The sequence below is a fragment of the Oncorhynchus nerka genome, linkage group LG25 (assembly GCF_034236695.1).
Source record: "Oncorhynchus nerka isolate Pitt River linkage group LG25, Oner_Uvic_2.0, whole genome shotgun sequence".
NCBI classification, from domain to species: Eukaryota; Metazoa; Chordata; class Actinopteri; order Salmoniformes; family Salmonidae; genus Oncorhynchus; species Oncorhynchus nerka.
In genome coordinates, this window is record NC_088420.1 from 32,124,948 (window position 1) to 32,145,292 (window position 20,345).

Below are 20,345 nucleotides of genomic sequence, written 5' to 3' on the forward strand. Positions count from 1 at the left end.
GACTGAAGTTAGCTTGCAGGCGCCTGGCACGCCACAAGGAGTTGCTAGAGAACGATGAGACAAGGACATCCCAGCCGGCCAAGCCCTCCCCTAACCCGGACGATGCTGGGCCATTGGTGCACCGCCTCATGGTTCTCCCGGTCACAGCCAGCTGTGACACAGCCTGGGATTGAACTCGTGGCTGCAATGACGCCTTTGCACTCATTGTTGAATTTGCGATTTTCAACTTGTTGTGTAATGTTTATGTCCAACGGCCATTTCTCTTCATATGACAAGAATTGAAAAGGATTGCCAGTAGATTGCCGACTTAACACATGGTGATGACTGCTTGTATAGCTTGATAGGTAAGATTTTGAAAGTATGATGTTGACATGATCAGTCCAATCAAAGCTACAGTAGATATAACGTGACTTGACGTCATTTGATCTGTGACCAATGACCTTGAGCCTTCTTGGATGGGCACTTCTAATTTAAGTCTATGACAGCACTCAAGGGGATTGAATTAAAATTTTGCAGTGATATAGTGTCCCCATAAGTGACAGAACACTGAGCCAATCATGGCGCAACTAGAGAACATTACCAGCCCCTACGCTCTGTATTCTATGCTGGCTGCCCCACCACCACAGAAAGTATTGTATTGCGATAATCTGTCACGCCAGCTCCCACACTCCCTCTCTGGCGCCAGGCTGCCCTTCGTTACGCACACCTGTCACCATCATTACGCGCATCGGCGCTCATTGGACTCACCTGAACTCCTTCACTTTGTTGATTGCCTTCCCTATTTCTGTCTGCTCCTCAGTCTGTTCCCTGTGTCAGCATTAATGTCATTATGTTTTCATGTCCAGACGCTGTCCTGTCCTGTTACATGTCTGTTGTTAATTAAATGTTCACTCCCTGTACTTGGTTCTCGTCTACCAGCGTCGATCCTTACAGAATGCTGACACCACCATACGAAGCATCAGGGAGGTTTTTGTTTTGTTGTTTTGTTGGTGACATCGGGTCCGGGTGCCACCGCCGATGGAACTGGGGGTGCCTCAGCTGGCTCGTCAGACTTTCACGCCTTAGCTGGCTCAAGAGGTTTCCTTGCCCCGTTTGGGTCGGCAGGTTCCCATCCCATGTCATGCCTCAGCTGGCTTGTCGGGCTCATACGCCTCAGCCGACTCATCAGGCGCCTATCCCACGTCATGCCTCAGCCAGTTCATCGGGCTCCCACACCTCAGCCGGCTCGCCAAGCTCCCATGCCTCAGCGGAATGGTCAGGCTTTCAAGCCTCAGCAGGATTGTCAGGCTTTCACGCCTCAGCCGGATCGTCAGCTCCCATGCCTCAGCCAGCTTGTCGGGCTTCTACGCCCCAGCCGGCTTGGCCATCGCCCATGCCTCGGCCAGCACGTCAGGCTCGCCCAGGTGGGATGCCGGGTGGCGCTCCTAGAGGGGGTGGGGGGGGTACTGTCTTGCCTGCTCCCGCTCTCCCTCTCTGGCGCTTGAGGGTGCCAGGCTGCCCTTCAAGACGCACAATAGCGCGTTGTTTTTTTAATGTCCAGACGCTGTCCTGTCCTGTTCCATGTCCGTTGTTAATTAAATGTTCACTCCTTGTACTTGCTTCTCGTCTACCAGCGTCGATCCTTACATAAACGTGAATGCTGTGACACTCATCTTTTCCCATTGACTCCAATGTATTGAGAAAAACATCAGCTAATGTGACATTTTACCTTTTTTCAAAAACATGCCAGGATGACATTTTCAGTATGTCAATAAGCTGCTTATTAACGTTCTTCAAGAATACAGGCAAAATGAAATTATTGACTATGAAAAATGATTTTTTTCCCCTTGTCATGACCCCTGTTATATGTTTGCTAACATTTGCACATTGCTAAATTATCTTTATGGAGTCAGATACACATTTTAATAGGCTAATTGCACATAAGTGGTTTAAATAATATGAATATATACAAAATAGAAACCCACTACGGTAACATGCAATTTTTTTTTTGACAAAACAAAAAGGAGAACAGACGAGGTACTTGAGCTAGCTACCGTGCTAGCATACGAACTCAGTAGCACCACTGAGTGTATTTTACTATCTGTATTTTTTCCCCTCAATATATTCCATAATGTGTAACATGTGCGCAATGATGTGCCAAATCAGTTATTTGGCGCATTATTATTGGGTAGGCTAGAAAAGTTGCAATATGTGTAGCCATATATGTGATAATATCACTCTAGGAACTGCTCCATCATCAGTATTGTGTAATAATTATAATATTAAGATAAGATTTGAATGGAGAAAGCATGTCTAAGATTAGAGATTCTATCAGTAGGCCTATCAACACATGCTGCAATGATGCATGAGTGAAAGTTCTCCCTACATGGTGTTTTGGGAAACACATGTAAGTTGTTTGGCTGTTATATATCACTATAGGAATGATATATTGTTAAAATACTATAAGTTTAAATTCCATTGCTATCAGGGAAAGGGAAACCGGGCCCAGATCGTTATCATACTGATTGTGGTCCTGCAATGTAAAACTCTACTTCTGAATTTGTAGAGCGCTATCAGATCTGTATCAGGACCATGTTTGTTACGGTTTTCTTCTGTCGAAAGAGAGTCGGACCAAAATGCAGCGTGGTAATTTTCATACATGTTTAATAATGAAGAAAAACGAACAATACAAAAACAACAAACGGAATGTGAAAACCTATACAGCCTATCTGGTGAACACAAACACAGAGACAGGAACAATCACCCACACTACACTCAAAGAATATGGCTGCCTAAATATGGTTCCCAATCAGAGACAACGATAATCACCTGCCTCTGATTAAGAACCGCCTCAGGCAACCATAGACTTTCCTAGACAACCCTACTCAGCCACAATCCCAATACCTACTAAAACCCCAATACAAAAACACACCACAAAATAAACCCATGTCACACCCTGGCCTGACCAAATAAATAAATAAAACACAAAATACTAAGACCAAGGCGTGACAGAACCCCCCCAAGGTGCGGACTCCCGGCCGCACACCTAAACCCATAGGGGAGGGTCCGGGTGGGTGTCTGTCCACGGTGGCGGCTCCGGCTCGGGACGTGGACCCCACTCCAACCAAGTCTTAGTCCCTCTGTAACGCGTCCTATGATTGGCGACCCTCGCCGCCGACCTTGGTCTAATAACCCTCACCAAGGACCCCACTGGACTGAGGGGCAGCTCGGGACTGAGGTAGAAGCTCGGGACTGAGGGGAAGCTCGGGACTGAGGGGAAGTTCGGGACTGAGGGGAAGCTCGGGACTGAGGGGAAGCTCGGAACTGAGGGGAAGCTCAGCCCTGAGGGGAAGCTCAGCCCTGAGAGGAAGCCCAGTACTGAGAGGAAGCTCAGGCAGGTAGTTGGCTCTGGCAGATCCTGGCTAGCTGGTGGTTCTGGCAGATCCTGGCTGACTGGCGGATCCTGGCTGACTGGCGGATCTGGAAGATCCTGGCTGACTGGCGGATCCTGGCTGACTGGCGGATCTGGAAGATCATGGCTGACTGGCGGATCCTGGCCGACTGGTGGATCCTGGCTGACTGGCGGCTCTAGCTGCTCTGGCTGCTCCATGCAGACTGGCAGCTCCATGCAGACTGGCCGCTCTGGCTGCTCCATGCAGACTGGCAGCTCTGGCTGCTCCATGCAGACTGGCAGCTCTGGCTGCTCCATGCAGACTGGAGGCTCTGGCTGCTCCATGCAGACTGGCAGTTCTGGCTTCTCCATGCAGATTAGCACCTCTGGCTGCGCTGAACAGGCAGGAGACTCCGGCAGCGCTGGAGAGAAGGAAGGCTCTGGCAGCGCTAAACAGGCGGGAGACTCCGGCAGCGCTGGAGAGGAGGAAGGCTCTGATAGCTCTAGACAGGCGGAAGGCTCCGGCAGCGCAGGAGAGGAGAAAGGCTCCGGCAGCGCTGAACAGGCGGGAGACTCCGGCAGCGCAGGAGAGGAGAAAGGCTCTGGCAGCGCTAAACAGGCGGGAGACTCCGACAGCGCTAAACAGGCAGGAGACTCCGACAGCGCTAAACAGGCGGGAGACTACGACAGCACTGGAGAGGAGAAAGGCTCTGGCAGCGCTGAACAGGCGAGGCGCACTGAAGGCCTGGTGCGTGGTGCTGGCACCGGAGGACTGGTGTGTGAAGGTGGCACAGGATGGACCAGACCGTGAAGGTGTACTGGAGAGCCTGAGAGGGCCGACATACAAGTTCCTTACCTTTTTCCCCTTCTACTTGCCTCTTCCATTTTTGTGGTAATGCTGCAATTAATTGGTTGTAATTTTGGGTAGAGGAGACATTTCCACCAGTCCTATTTATGATATCATTCACAAAAATGATACCTCTTTTAAACATTTCTTCGAAGAAAAAAAAATATTTTAATCAATTAGTATATTTGAATTTAACAAAAACATATGTTGGATTATATGTTCTGTCTTTTCAGGTGGATTAAACTGAAATTGCAACCAACTTTCTAAGGCTTATTTAAAAAATTAAGATATTTTGGAGATGATTTCCTTTTCAAACAATCGAAAGTGGGCAGGTGTAATCTGAATAAAGGGAAAAATGCCCTTCTTGAACATAGGATGAGACATTCGTACCAATTTACTAGAGAGCCAGTATGGATTAAGTATTACTTTTGTATGACTGATGCCTTTAGTGAGAGGTCTTAATGCTTTAATATTTAATTTAATTTTATCTGGCTTGCCGTTCCAAATAAAACGAAATAGTTTATGTTCATATAATTTAAAAAGCATGTCACGAGGTGTATGCACAACTATAAGCAAATAGGTAAACTGTGATATGACTAAAGAGTAAATCAGGGTGATGTTTCCACAAATAGACAGGTATTTGCCTTTCCATGGTAGCAAGATCTTATCTATCTTTGCTAACTTTATATAAAAATGTATTGGAGTGAGATCATTTGTTTCTTTTGGGATTTTTATACAGAGTATGTCCACATCTCTGTCAGACCATTTTATTGGTAAAGTACATGGTAATATAAAATTTTTTTAGTGATCCAATATAGTACATTTATCATAATTTGGTTTTAATCCAGAGAGAATAGCAAAAGTATCTTGATTCTCTATTATTCCGTGGAGAGACTCTAATTGTGGTTTTAAAATAAAACATGAATCATCAGCGTATAATGACACCTTAGTTTTTAAGCCACGGATTTCTAATCCCTTCATATTATTGTTTGATCTAATTTTAACAGCTAACATTTCGATGGCAATAATAAATTGATATGCCGATAGTGGACAACCTTGTTTTACTCCACTAGAGAGTTTAAAACTTTCTGAGATGTAGCCATTATTTACTATTTTACACCTAGGGTTACTTTAAACAACTTTAACCCATTCTATAAGAGATTCCCCAAAATTGAAATATTCTAGGCATTTATATAAACTCCAGTCGTACTTTATCAAAAGCCTTTTCAAAATCAGCTATGAAAACCAGGCCTGGTGTCGTCGATATTTCATAGTATTCTATTTTTTCCAGTACCTTGTATTTATAATTTGCAAACTTTGCCATGAAATGAGCAGCAGCAGTACAGAACCATGGCTAGACCAGAACATCAGACTGCACAATCCTCACTTGCTAGATACGCAATTGAAGGGGAATTACAGATTTTTTTTAAAAATGAGTTAATTTTCTTCCAGACCTAAAAAACGTTTTTCTTCTGGTGTGATTTAAGCATTGGCATGGACTCAGAACTTCCAATGTTGTTGTTTCTATGAACAATTGTAATTTTGAGAGTGAATAAACAGCGAAAAACAGAATTTGGGAAAATATAAAATATAATTTTGGGTTCTGCGCAGGGGGAACAAATCACAGATTTTATATTTAATAACCCCCCCAGTGTTTTTTATTAACTGTTATCTTAGAAAACCAAAAGTAAAAGATGCAAAAACTAAACTTAAGAAAGGGAAGCATAGAAATAGGGCACATAGAACCGATCTACTGCTTCTTAGACTTCAATGAGAATGACACACATTTCTATGTGAATTTGGTCGGGTAGCCCAAAAAGTTCAATATTGCAGCTTTAATCTGATTTTGTTAATCGAAAAGCAAATAGAGCCGCGACGCTTGGTTGGAACATTAACACGGATCGCTTACAGTTTTGCAAGCATATGGACCGTATCTTTCATATCGACGAGAAATAATAATAATAAAAAAGGTGACATTTATACCTTTAGAGGGTTAAGGTTTCCCAAATGCCCATTATTCCATGTTACAGCGGTTGCTTACGGAAAACAGATGGAAGACAGAGTGGACTACCTGTTCTACTTAGCTATCTGCGTCATCGAACACCTGTGTGTAAACGGAAGACGGATGCCACAAAATTGTTGTCACTGAAAAATTGTTGACTGCAACTATGTTAACACTGGTTTAAAAAATGTACAGTAAGTGTGTATTTTGCATTTCTGAAATGATTTTGATGTGATATTAAAGTAGAGGGATTTATGTTTCTAGAACCGTACCACTGCAATTGAGAATTGATTCACATTTAGACTTACACAGTAATTATGACAACTTCCGGAGGACGTCCTCCAATCTATCAGAGCTCTTGCAGCGTGAACTGGTATGTTGTCCACCCAATCAAAGGATTAAAAAATGAATCTAGTACTGAAAGCATAAGCTACAGCTGGCTAGCACTGCAGTGTATAAAGTATAGTTGACTCAAAGAGTGAAAAAGACAATAGTTGAACATTTTAGAACAAATGTATTTATTTAAAAATTAAGGAGACGCAAGAGAGAGAGAGAGCAAGAGAGAGCACTAGCTATATTTCGTTCTATTTTTTTCACTTTGACTTTCACTGAATGCAGCTAGCTAGTTTAGCCTAGTCAAACACCCAGCTCAAGCAGAAAGGGATGCTGTGTTAGTTATCTGGCTATGGCTATCCAACACTCGAACTCTTCCAAGTCAAGGTAAGCTTTTAGTTTTATACATTTATTGCAACCGGGACCCATCGGTGTAACTGCTAAACTTCTTGCTTACTGTACACTGTACCGTGATTGTAGTGGGTTTACTAATGTGAAAGTTCAAGTAGCTATGTTGACTATGACGTTAGCTAATATGGTGACAATGATGTAGGCTGTGTATAGCGGTTAGCAGTTATGATATGAAAGTTTGGCTTAGAAAGGTTTTTTCGCCTAGTCACAGACAGCTGATGTGCTGTGCACTAAAGTCCACACGCAAAGGGAAAAGGTGAGAGGAGGAGAGTGCGTAGATGTGAGAAGGAATTATACAGCAAGCAAAATGATCATACTGTTTGTATGAGGCTGTTATGAAAGTGAACTGTGTTTGCGTGTGAACAGGGGTGTATTCATTCTGCCGATTCTGTTGAAAAACGCTTCTTAAACGTAAGCAAACGGACCAAAATGGGGATAAACATACCTGAATTTGACCAATAGAAACTCTTGTTTGCAACTGGTGGACTAATGACTGCACTCTAGATCAGTTAGATGCACGCAAGAGTGTGCCAGTTGGTATTGAATGTGTCACTGTCTGTCACATTGATTACTCAAATTTTTCTCTCAACCTGTGCACCTATGTTGTAAACAGATTTTTGGGGGGGATTATGATTTCAGAACTGTAATTTTTTTTCTCTCCCAATCATAACTTCCTAAAATGTATTTTCTCCTGCATGAGTGCTGTGAAGAAAAAATAGCCACTCATTAGCATATGTGACACGCTAGTGGTAAACACTTATTTCCACTTGAGTGCTAGGAAATCAAACAAGTGGTGGTCAAGGTAGGTAGGCCATGCCGCCACTCTTTATGAGAAACTGTTTACAAGGATTTAACAAATGCAAGTGGACAGGCAGGTCAATCACTGGAGACCAGGGATAATTATGCAGGGATGACTCATCATATCTGCAGTCTGGGTGGCCAGATATCCTCTGCTTGTTTTTTGTAATATTTCTCAGTGAAAGGCTTAATCTCTTTGATACGGTTTGATTTTCTGATACAAAGGTTCTGCAGACACGCAAACAAATTACCAACATAAAATAAAGTATTTATATTTTCAGTCATTACAACCAGAACTACTGTTTAACCTTTAATTAACTAATATGACCTTGGAATATTTTCCTTCAAAAACTACTTCTACCTATTTGTGAAGATTATTGCAGCCTCAAAAATCATCCAAATCGAAGTATTTGGGCTATGCTACAAAGCTTCTATACACCTTTTCACAGGTTCTAGTTAGGATCAAAAGAACAAAGCGAGAGTAGCCTAGATTTATGACTGATTGACCATTTGATCTATTGGCTTGCAATACCACAGGGTTTCAGACAGAACAGACTCTGAAAAAGCATTGACAGAGCAACACAGTCATGTACCCAACACAGTTTCAAATACCCTAGCATGAAGGTGCATTGTCCTCAGTGGTGCGTCAATACTATCTTTGAAGCAACAGAGGGCGCCAGTTATAAAAATTGTGCATGGACATAGCTCCTTGATTGCATGGCATAGAAGTGATCTAGACATATGGCAAAAACAATACTGAAATGAATGGTTTGCAAATGTTTATAGGAGCAGTAGTTGACAGTAACATCAGTAGTGGTGGTATAATAGGGGCACAAGAGTGCCAGTAAAATTGCTTTCATTCTGTGTCTCATTCGCTGTGTTATTCTTTTGGTTTAGAGGCATCTTTAAATATATATACAGTTGAAGTTGGAAGTTTACATACACCTTAGCCAAATACATTTAAATTAAGTTTTTCGCAATTCCTGACATTTAATCCTAGTAAAGAATTCCCTGTCTTAGGTCAGTTAGGATCACCACCTTATTTTAAAAATGTGAAATGTCAGAATAATACTAATACTAGTACTAGAGAGTGGGTCAGAAGTTTACATACACTCAATTAGTATTTGGAAGCATTGCCTTTAAATTGTTGAACGTTTCGTGTAGCCTTCCACAATCTTCCCACAATAAGTTGGGTGAATTTTGGCCCATTCCTCCTGACAGAGCTGGTGTAACCGAGTCAGGTTTGTAGGCTTCCTTGCTCGCACATGCTTATTCAGATCTGCCCACATATTTTCTACGAGATTGAGGTCAGGGCTTTGTGATGGCCACTCCAATACCTTGACTTTGTTGTCCTTAAGCTATTTTGCCACAACTTTGGGAGTATGCTTGGGGTCATTGTCTATTTGGAGGACCCATTTGCGACCAATCTTGAGATTTTGTTTTAATGTATCCACATAATTTTTCTTCCTCATGATGCCATCTGTTTTGTGAAGTGCACCAGTCCCTCCTGCAGCAAAGCACCCCCCACAACATGATGCTGCCACCCCCGTGAAATCACGGTTGGGATGGTGTTCTTTGGCTTGCAAGCATCCCCCTTTTTCCTCCCAACATAACGATGGTCATTATAGCCAAACAGTTCTATGTTTGTTTCATCAGACCAGAGGACACTTATCCAAAAGTACGATCTTTGTCCCCATGTGCAGTTGCAAACCGTAGTCTGTCTTTTTTATGGCGGTCTTAGAGCAGTGGATTCTTCCTTGCTGAGTGGCCTTACAGGTTATGTCAATATAGGACTCGTTTTACTGTGGATATAAATACTTTTGTACCTGTTTCCTCCAGCATCTTCACAAGGTTTTTTGCTGTTCTGTGATTGATTTGCACTTTTTGCACCAAAGTACCTTAATCTCTAGGAGACAGAACGTGTCTCCTTCCTGAGCGGTATGATGGCTGCATGGTCCCATGGTGTTTATACTTGCATACTATTGTTTATACAGATGAACGTGGTACCTTCAGGCGTTTGGAAATTGCTCCCAAGGATGAACCAGACTTGTGGAGGTATACAGTTTTTTTTCTGAGCTCTTGGCTGATTGCTTTTGAATTTCCCATGATGTCAGGCAACGAGGCACTGAGATTGAAAGTAGGCCTTGAAATAAATCCACAGGTACACCTCCAATTGACTCAAATGATGTCAATTAGCCTATCAGAAGCTTCTAAATCCATTACATAATTTTCTGGAATTTTCGAAGCTGTTTAAAGCCGTAGTCAATTAAGTGCATGTAAACTTCTGACCCACTGGAAATGTGACACAGTGAATTATCAGTGAAATAATCTGTCTGTAAGCAATTGTTTGAAAAATTACTTGTGTCATGCACAAAGTAGATGTCCTAACCAATTTGCCAAAACTATAGTTTGTTAAACAAGACATTTGTGGAATGGTTGAAAAACGAGTTTTAATGACTCCAGCCTAAGTGTATGTAAACTTCCGACTTCAACAGTGTATGTCTGTCACAATACATTTGAACAGACAGTATGTATTTTATGTTTATACAATTGTTAAATTCATATATCATAAACAATTACTGAATTACACCTGAGCAGTGGCATGATGCACCAACGGTTTTTGAGAGGGCACTGATGTTCACTGTGTATATACTGCTTAGGTGTAATTAAGTAATTGTTTATGAAATATGAATTTATTAACATAAAATACATGCTGTCTGTTCAAATGTATTCTGACAGACACATATTCTAATGAGAATGCCTTCATAAAAATAAATGAGTAGTAACTCTAATTGATTACATATCAAAACATTATTGGAGGTTTGTGGCCACCCAGATAGCTTATGATAGCAAAATGTAATGAATTGCAGGGAATTAGCTATAAAACTGCAACATTCTCTCTCAGCATCATGGCAAAAAAATGTAGAATTGCAGGAAATTAGCTTTAAAACTGCAACATTTTCTCATAGCTTCTTGACAAAATGTTTAGAATAACATGATAAAACGGCACCTTTTTCAACAACCTGGAGGTTGTTAGTCCGGCCCTGTTTCTCCACATTATTTATTTATTATTGCTGAACAAATATGCTATAAAAAATATTTACTAATATTTTGTAAGTAACAAAATATGCTGAAAAATTAAATACGTTATGAAACAAATGCAAACAAGTGAAACTTTGTGAATCAAAAAGCATGCACCTGCAACATAGATGGCTGAGAAGTGCAAGGGCCTTTTGAATTTTGAAACAAAAAGCATGTCATGACGTATCTATAAGCTAACACCACAAGTTAAAAATAAGAATTTGTGACCTGTTTTATTATTTGTATCCTATTCAAATTATAATGTTACTTTTGCAGAATTAACATTAATTATTTGAGCCCTGCCCATTGCGCGCTATCAATACAAAACAAGCGAGAGAGAGAACACAGATGAATGAACGCTAATATTGAGTCCAATCCGTGCATTTGAATGATACTCCATGGCGGATTTTACTACTCCCTTTGGGCTATCGTGTGTCAGGCAAAGTACTGTACGTGCACATCAAAAATGTGGAACTGGGTAAGATTATCTATTTGAAAATGGTCAATATAGGCTATACAACACATACGGCAGTCTATTATAAGAATAGAATCAATAATCATATACATTTAATTCCAAACATAAAGGTAGGCTATATAAACCTACATTTCCATCCATGTACAACCAACATATCCCGAAAGAATCAAACGGGCACTGCGGAAAATAGACTAGCATAGGCTAGGCTATTTATATGTTCGGTGTAAATTTATAGGCCTACCAATAATCTAATATAAAAAATTGTTTTGCATTGTAAACACAATGCATCTAATAATAAAATGTTGTAGCCTACTGTGATTGTAATTATTTGCTTGCTAAATGTTTATCCCGGACATAGGACTTAGGCTACCTATTTTGAATTCAGAGGGAGCTGGATTCTAAAGTGTTTTTACATTTCAAATAACGTTTAGGCAACTGTTATATAATTCACTACTCCCAGGGAATAACAAATAAATGAGCTCTTCTTCCATATATCGCACTTATTAGGCTACTACACAAAATAATATATGGAAAGTAGATATAGCCTGTAGGCAGAATAATGTATATTTACTTTGCTTTTATTACCCTATAGACGAATATGGAACGTTATAACCGTTATAACCAACACCGTTGGCTACGTGATTTAACGGTTATAAAGGGTTTAGCTGTATGTAGATTATAAACTCTTAATTACTAGTTAAGATATTATAAATGTAATGTAAATGTAATACACAGTTATAACACATTGGTTGAAACTGTGTTTGTTATGGTGCTTGCCCATGACTGCACGGGCAATAATAAAAGTAGCCTAATAATGAATAACAGTAGCCTGGTCATATATCAACACACAATTTGACAAATTCAGAAATAACAATCTGACAAATGTTTATTACAGATTTACAAATGTAGCCTATACAACGGGAGCTATAATTAACCGTTTACAAACGATTTATAACCTTTTGTTACACTTGTTTTGGAGGGATGCATCTTTTTTAATAGGCTAAATTACATTTAAAATTACCTTAACATTGGTTATCCATGTCATTGGCTGCTTGCTCCATTCCAGCTTTTCTCCGTGACTTGCCGTATGCTTAGTGCTATGTGTTTCTGTGTGAGCGGAGCTTACTCTTGTTTACAGCAGTGATTCTACGGACTGGAGACCGACAACGAGGGCAAGTGATAGGATTGCTGCTTACTGGAGCTATACGGGAAAACAAAAAAATACACATCATCACCCATAAATGGCTCACAGGACATAACGGATGCTTGAGTTTGGTGCAAGTATACCATACTACACCCCAACCGAGGCTCTTAAACTTGATAGTCTACTGTTGCGTGGCATAAGTATTTTTTTCAGCCGCAAAGGAGACGATTGACTGCGTTAACGGCGAAAACAGACAGTGCAGGGGGCGGGAGAAAAGGGGGGTGAGATTGGTGAAACAATTTCTGTTGTGGAGGATATTTTGGATTGCGCCCTGTTGGAAAGGCTCATTGAACGGAGTTACGTTCTCATTCATTTCCCATCTCAGCCACCACCCTGTGGAACTGGCCGTAGATTCTCCTTCTAATTCTCATCACTAAGACGGAAATGAATGATAGAAGATTGGAATTCCCTTTGGTCTACTACAAGTGAACGTTGTTCGATTGCGAGTCATAAAAACTCCTGCGCACAATTATTGGGGTTTCAAGAAATGGAGACTGAGGATGCGGATTACCATCATCTGTCGAGTGAAATCAGTGGCACGAATGTCTTGCCAGCAATCCTTAAATCATTGTGTCGTTGGCAACAATAACGAATTGTTTTAATTTATTTAATCTTATATATATATATTTTAAATATATAGGCCTAGGCTATATATAAATCCACCAAAACACAAAACTTGGAAAAATAGTAGGCTATACTCTGAACACGAATTTGTATCTACCTGTCAAACAGTGTAGCCCATTTGCTGGACCACGTTTTTTTTCCTTCTTTTTTTACTTTTTGTGAACTCGGTGGCATCATCTCCCTTTTCCACTATTTTGGAATTAAGTTATTTGCTTTTTAGAGAGGTGAATAATTAATTGATCAGGAATGAGATCTGGGACAGAGAGGAATACTTTGACCTTGTTTTGGGGTCTGACGCTATCTGTCTCCACTATCTACCTATGGACGGCAAATGGAGAAAGTAAGTGCCATTGTGATGTCCTACTCAAAATAATACGGTATACCTTGTCAGGTTTCTTCGGGATTATCCTCATTCATGCGAGCCGTTACAATGCAACAATGTTTTATGGCCAATGGTTTAACATTGTAGCTATTTAATGTTATTATTATTTAGTTACAGCTGTATTGTTGGTCTGACTTCAGTAGTAGTATCTTGTTTTGGTCCACATGACTGTTAAGAGATACACAGGCCTACATGCTAGGCTACATGTTATTGTAGGCTTCATCGCCAGGCTCACGTCAGTTCAGAGATTAATTAATTTGGGAGTAGGCTGAATAGCAAAAGCAAATTGATGATTTAAACAAATAATGCCGTATCTAGCTTGATTTAGCTATGGAAATAGCTGAAAATATGGTCACATTGCACAATGTAAACATATATCACATTAGGCTTTGAGATTGTTGATTTTTCTACAGTAGCCCACAAACATATTAGCCTATATGTTTTTGATTTTGATTCAATTTTACAGGCTCATATATTTTATCAATGAATTAGGCCTACACCCGTAAAAATGTGAGCCTTTATAATGATGCTTTCCCGCAAACGAACGAGGATGAATCCATGGATGAAGGTTAGCCTACTACTTTGACCATGTGGCCATTTTGCATTCGTAGCGGTGGTGGTAGCGCGCGGTTTCCGAGTCCACCAATGTCATTATGTGTATGCACATGCACGCGCCAAGTATAGGTAAATACTGTCCTATTGGTTTATCTTAGCTTTTGGCCTTTTATTTTAGCCACAAAATATGCATATAGGACCTGATGTCACATCCTGGAGGACTGTGTTAAATGAAATAAGCCTAGTTTTTCTCCAGTTTACAATAGCCTATACAATGGACTAGTGTGTCTCTTTATTCACTTCAGTGCCTTCAAATAAAGGTACAGTCTTAGAAGAAAAAGGTGCTATCTAGAACCAAAAAGGGTTCTTTGGCTGACCCAATAGAATAACCCTTTGAATAACCCCGTTTGGTTCCGCTGTTTTTTAGTTTACTCAACTTTTGAATCAGTCTTACCTGAATGTAACATTTTTTTTGTTGGCCCAAATTTAGCTCCAACTTGAGAAAATGTTGTCGATTTAAAGTTATGTGTTTGCTCAACTTGTCTCATATGCTTTCTCAACTTGTCTCATATGCTTACTCAACTTGTCTCATATGCTTACTCAACTAGAAATTATTATTTGGGCATCTTCACTAAAAAATACTGTGGAACAGGTTACACACACACAGTGCTTTTGGCATGCAATGTTTTCAACATACATATTTGACACACTTTGACATACATGATGACATTGTGCATGTATACAATAATTATTATTCAACATCTCCTCGCCTGGGATTTTAGCTCATAATCTCTTGGTTCACGGCACACCGATCTTCCTGCTATGCCACCAATTCTGTGTCAATGACTGATTTCATCTGTATTGCTATACTTTGCACTTCAAAGTAAATCTCAGCTCTGTTAAAAGTACACTCAAGTAAAATTATTATTAAAGAGTAACATTAAAACAAAGTAATATTCCCCGACAACATTAGACAACTATACAGGGAAAAAACACATTTCATAAATAAGTCAATCAAATCAATGATGAGAGAATAGTCAGATTAACTGCTAATTGACACAGACATGGTGGCGTAGAAGAAAGGTCGGAATGCTGTGAAACAAAAGGTAGTGAGTTCAAATCGCAAACATGTTGAATAATAGTTACTGAATATGAACATGCACAATGTAATCATGTGTGTCAAATATGTACGTTGAAAATATTGTATGTCAAAAGCGCTGTGCAAAATGCCCAAGTAATATTTTTCTAGTTGAATGAACATATGAGACAAGTTCAGCACACACGTAATTTTTGCCTAAGTTTTCTCAAGTTGGTGCTAAGTTTTAGCCTAAAAATGTTAAATTCAGGTAACACTTTGACCGAAAAGTTGAGTAAACTAAAACAGGCTGTGGAACCAGTTACTTAATAATAATTAGTTGAAACTACTATATATATATTTTTTTGCAGTGTATGCAACCTCTTAAAAGGGGTTCAGTAGGCCTTTTCAGAAACAAGGATAAAGTCATTGGATACCCAAGTATCCAAAATGATTGTTTATATGCCATGAGTAGGCAAACAAGTGGTGGAATGCATATGAAATGCAGACCTTCTCTGCTAAATTAAATGTACAATTGAGCTGCTACTCAATCCTATTTCTATTGACAATGCCTCCAGTCTTATCCACATGCATGTTCTATGTCAAGGAAATAGACAGTTCTCAACAATTTTCTTTAAAGAATTTATACATAGTTCACACACGTGCACCACAATGACTTTGAAGGACTGAGCAGCTTGTAAAGATGTGGATTATTTTCCATAGCATAAAAATATCAATGTTTTGAGGACTGTTGCTGTTGTCAGATCAGCGTTATTCTTTACATTTCCTGTACCTCATCTGTCTTGCAATTATTTGACATTTTAGTCATTTAGCAGATACTCGTATCTAGAGCGACTTACAGGAGCAATTAGGGTTAAGTGCCTTGCGCAAGGGCACATTGACAGATTGTTCACCTAGTCGGCTCGTGGATTCAAACCAGCAACCTTTCTGTTACTGGCGCAACACTATTAACCGCTAGGCTACCTGCCAGCCATTAACTATTGCTTGCTCTAGTGGTTACCCTCAACAGCTCAGGGAACCTGGGCACCTGGTTCCTGCAACCTGTCATGGCATCTTCCAATTGTGCTGAGTTATGTTAATAGTGTGCTTCATCATGTTTTGAGAAGGCTATGAAAAGGCAATGGCTTATTAGTTAGTGGAGAAGACAACTGGGCTTTGCTATAGCTTCTGACATCATCATTTGGAGCCCAGTTTCCAGCCAGCCTTCAAGAAGGGTCAGGTGTTTTTGGAGAGTGAATAAAGGGTCAAATGTAATAAGGTTTCAGAGCATGCTTTGCAAGGTTTGCGCAGTATCCAATTTTCTTGTCTCATTCGTTTACACCAGTAAAGACAGGTGGAGGTGTCTAACTAAATAGAAAATATAACAAATGTAATCCAGTAATGTGTTATCGGAATGGGAAAAGTCTAATGAGGCTCAATGCATTTCTGAAGACTGTGTCCCCTCTGAATTGAGTATATGCCCAGTTTGTGACCATTAATAACATTTAGGCTACTGTAACAGCTCACTTTGATCATGTTTGAGTTTGACTGCTGTTAAGCAACTTAGTGGAGTCTCTAAGGCTAAACACCATGTGGTGGAGCAAAGGGACCCAACAGTGACGGAATCATGTCTCCTGCAAAATCGATTAGGGGTGTAAAGGTACACATATTCGTACCGAACAGTTCAGTTCAGTCCGCACTGGGAACCCGAATGAATGCATAAAAAATATACTGAACAAAAATATAAACGCAACATGCAACAATTTCAAAGATTTTACTTAGTTACAGTTCATATAAGGAAATCAGTCAACTGAAAAAAATGAATTAGTCCCTAATCTATAGATTTCACATGACTGGAAATACAAATATGCATCTGTTGGTCACAGATACCTTAAAAAAAAGTAGGGGCGTGGATCAGAAAACCAGTCAGTATCTGGTGTGACCACCATTTGCCTCATGCGGCGCAACACATCTCATTCTCATAGAGTTGATTAGGCTCTTGATTGTGGCCTGTAGAATGTTGTCCCACTCCTCTTCAATGGCTGGTTATGGAAGGAAACTGGAACATGCTGTCAATCCAGAGCATCCCAAACATGCTCAATGGGTGTCATGTCTGGTGAGTATGCAGTCCTTGGAAGAACTGGGACATTTTCAGCTTCCATGAATTATGTACAGATCCTTGCGACATGGGGCCGTGCATTATCATGCATAAATATGAGGTGATGGTGGTGGATGAATAGCATGACAATTGGCCTACGGATCTCGTCACTGTATTTTGGTGCATTCAAATTGCCATTGATAAAATGTAATTGTGTTCGTTTTCTGTAACTTATGCCTGCCTATACCATAATCCCACCGCCACCATGGGGCACTCGGTTCACGATGTTGACATCAGCAACCCGCTCGCCCACACAATACTATACACGTGGTCTGCGGTTGTGAGGCCGGTTGGACGTACTGACAAATTCTCTAAAACGACACTGAGGGGGCTTATTATAGAGAAATTTACATGAAATTATCTGGCAACAGCTCCGGTGGACATTCCTACAGTAAGCATGCCAATTGCACACTTGCTCAAAACTTGAGACATCTGTGGCATTGTGTTGTGTGACAAAACTGCACATTTTAGAGTGGCCTTTTATTGTCCCAGCACAAGGTGCACCTGTGTAATGATCATGCTGTTTATTCAACTTCTTGATATGCCACACCTGTTAGGTGGATGGATTATCTTGGCAAAGGAGAAAGGTTCACCAACAGGGATGAAAACAAATTTGTGCACACCATGTCTGGGATCTTTTATTTCCGCTCATGAAACATGGCACCAACACTACATGTTGTGTTTATATTTTTGTTCATATAAAAACTAAAAACACTAGGCCTATAGGCTATGCTTATGCTGTGTTGTATGCCTTGAGTAAATCTGAGCTGACAAAAATTCAGGCTATTCCGTTAAAACAACTAGAGCCTATGCGCACGTTGTTATCAAAATTAAAATCTTAATTGGTGTATTTCATACTGTCCTTTTGTGAGGCGCAGCCGGGAACTAGTTCTGTACGATGGTGAGTGGTGGGGTCGATGAACCAGGAGGATTCTCTATCTTTGTTTAAATCTCCAGTTTGGGAACATTTTGTCTTCCCAGTAGATTTAATAGCGTTGGACAGAGAGTACGTCGCCACTGCTCAAAGTGAATAACCTATACAGCTGCCAACACCTCAAACATGTTGATGCATTTACACCGACATCACTCTAATTTTCCTACCTGTGGAGCAAGATGGAAACGCAAAAAACCAACACAACTACATCTCCCCTCTGCACTCAAGCAGCCCTTCGCAGCTGATTCTGACCCGGGACAAAGAAATTACAAGAGCAATATGTATTTTTGTAATTATTTTATTTTACTAGGCAAGATTAGTTAAGAACAAATTCTTATTTTCAATGACGGCCTAGGAACAGTGGGTTAACTGCCTGTTTAGGGGCAGAACGACAGATTTGTACCTTGTCAGCTCGGGGGTTTGAACTTGCAACCTTCCGGTTACTAGTCCAACGCTCTAACCACCCTGCCGTATGTTTATAGCTGATATGCGCCCATTCTCGGTGGTTGAGAAGAATAAGGGGTTTCAGCACCTCGTGAAAGTGCTCGAGCAACGTTACGAACATTGTCCTCTCAGACCCATTTTAGCAAGCATGTAGTACCTGCTCTATATAAGCAGGTTAAAGCCGAAGTTGTCAATGAATTGGCCAATGCATCCTGAGTTGCGCATACCACAGATGGATGGACCCTCAGGTCTACAGAGAGCTACTTAACAGTGACCACCCATCAACAACAAAAACAAACAAGTAAAACTACAGTAACTGTTGGCATTTCATTTCCCCTGTACCAGAACCGAACTGAACTGTGACCCCAAAATCACAATACCTACTGAACTGTGGGTTTGGTGAACCGTTACACCCCTAAAATCAATACATTAAGGCCCTTCAGAAACTAATGTTCAAAATTGCTCAATAAGGGGTGCCATTTGTTTATTAGTTAAACAATGACATTACAACTCACAGATTATACGTAAGTACAGTCTTTATTGCTACTGTCTGTTAGTTGCTATTTATTGGTTGTCGGCTGTTTATTTTTGATAGAGACCTATATCTGTAGTACTTTGGTGGTTGTATTTACGTTATAAGTGAGTATGGGTATCTATCAGAAATTAAACTGACAGTTGGCTTCTTTAGGAGGGGTGCTTGTTTATCTATGTGATGTCTGGTTGATTTTGTATAGTTACTAGCTAGTGTGTGTAGCCCTTTGGATGTAATTGATGAGAACGGCTGTGTTTTGTGCTACGAGGAAAGGAAGGGGATGTGGGATATTGCAGATGATTGTGACATGGAAAGGAAACAGAGAACAACCTCAATTAGCATTAAAAAAGGAGGAGGACTCAAACAACAAACAATTGAGAGCTATTGTCCAGTGTGGTCAGGCCAGTGTCCTCGCCACTGTGAATCACAGAGTGGGGCATTTCTCAGCATCCTGCTGAGCACGGCAGAGTCCCACCGCCTCTGTAGGGGCATGACATTTTTTTACTCTTGAACTTTGGGATTCTATTGGACTTCAGTCCCTCAAGCCATGGGTGGAGTTTCTCAACATATAGCTCACCATCATGTGTAGGAGGACTGGAGACAAGTTCAGAACTTTCAGGTGTCAGACCAATACAGCCAAGATAATGGTAAACAAGTCCATGTTTACCATTTCACTTAGAGCAACAAACCTTGGTCACTTTCATTTCATGGTAAAAGTTTTTTTACCCTAAATGATTGTTGATGACAATCTGTTTTTACAATATACAGGGTAGAGGTCGACTGATTATGATTTTTCAATGCCGATACCGATACCGATTATTGGAGGACCAAAAAAGCCAATACAGATTAATCGGCCAATTTTTTATTTATTTATTTGTAATAATGACAATTACAACAATACTGAATGAACACTTATTTTAACTTCATATAATACATCAATAAAATCAATTTAGCCTCAAGTAAATAATGAAACATGTTCAATTTGGTTTAAATAATGCAAAAACAAAGTATTGGAAAGTAAAAGTGCAATATGTGCTATGTAAGAAAGCTTTCTTGCTCAGAACAAGAGAACATATGAAAGCTGGTGGTTCCTTTTAACATGAGTCTTCAATATTCCCAG

At 40.3% G+C, this 20,345-nt stretch overlaps 1 protein-coding gene across 1 annotated transcript in view; it reads left to right on the top strand.

Annotated features, from left to right (window-relative positions):
- Positions 1 to 12,468: 12,468 nt before the first annotated feature.
- LOC115109402 (insulin-like growth factor 1 receptor) overlaps positions 12,469 to 20,345 on the top strand; it is a 163,898-nt gene continuing 156,021 nt past the window's right edge. Inside the window, exon 1 of the mRNA XM_029634246.2 lies at positions 12,469 to 13,485. Coding sequence (XP_029490106.2) covers positions 13,392 to 13,485 — 94 coding nt within the window. The 5' untranslated portion in view covers positions 12,469 to 13,391. The remainder of the gene's footprint in view (positions 13,486 to 20,345) is intronic.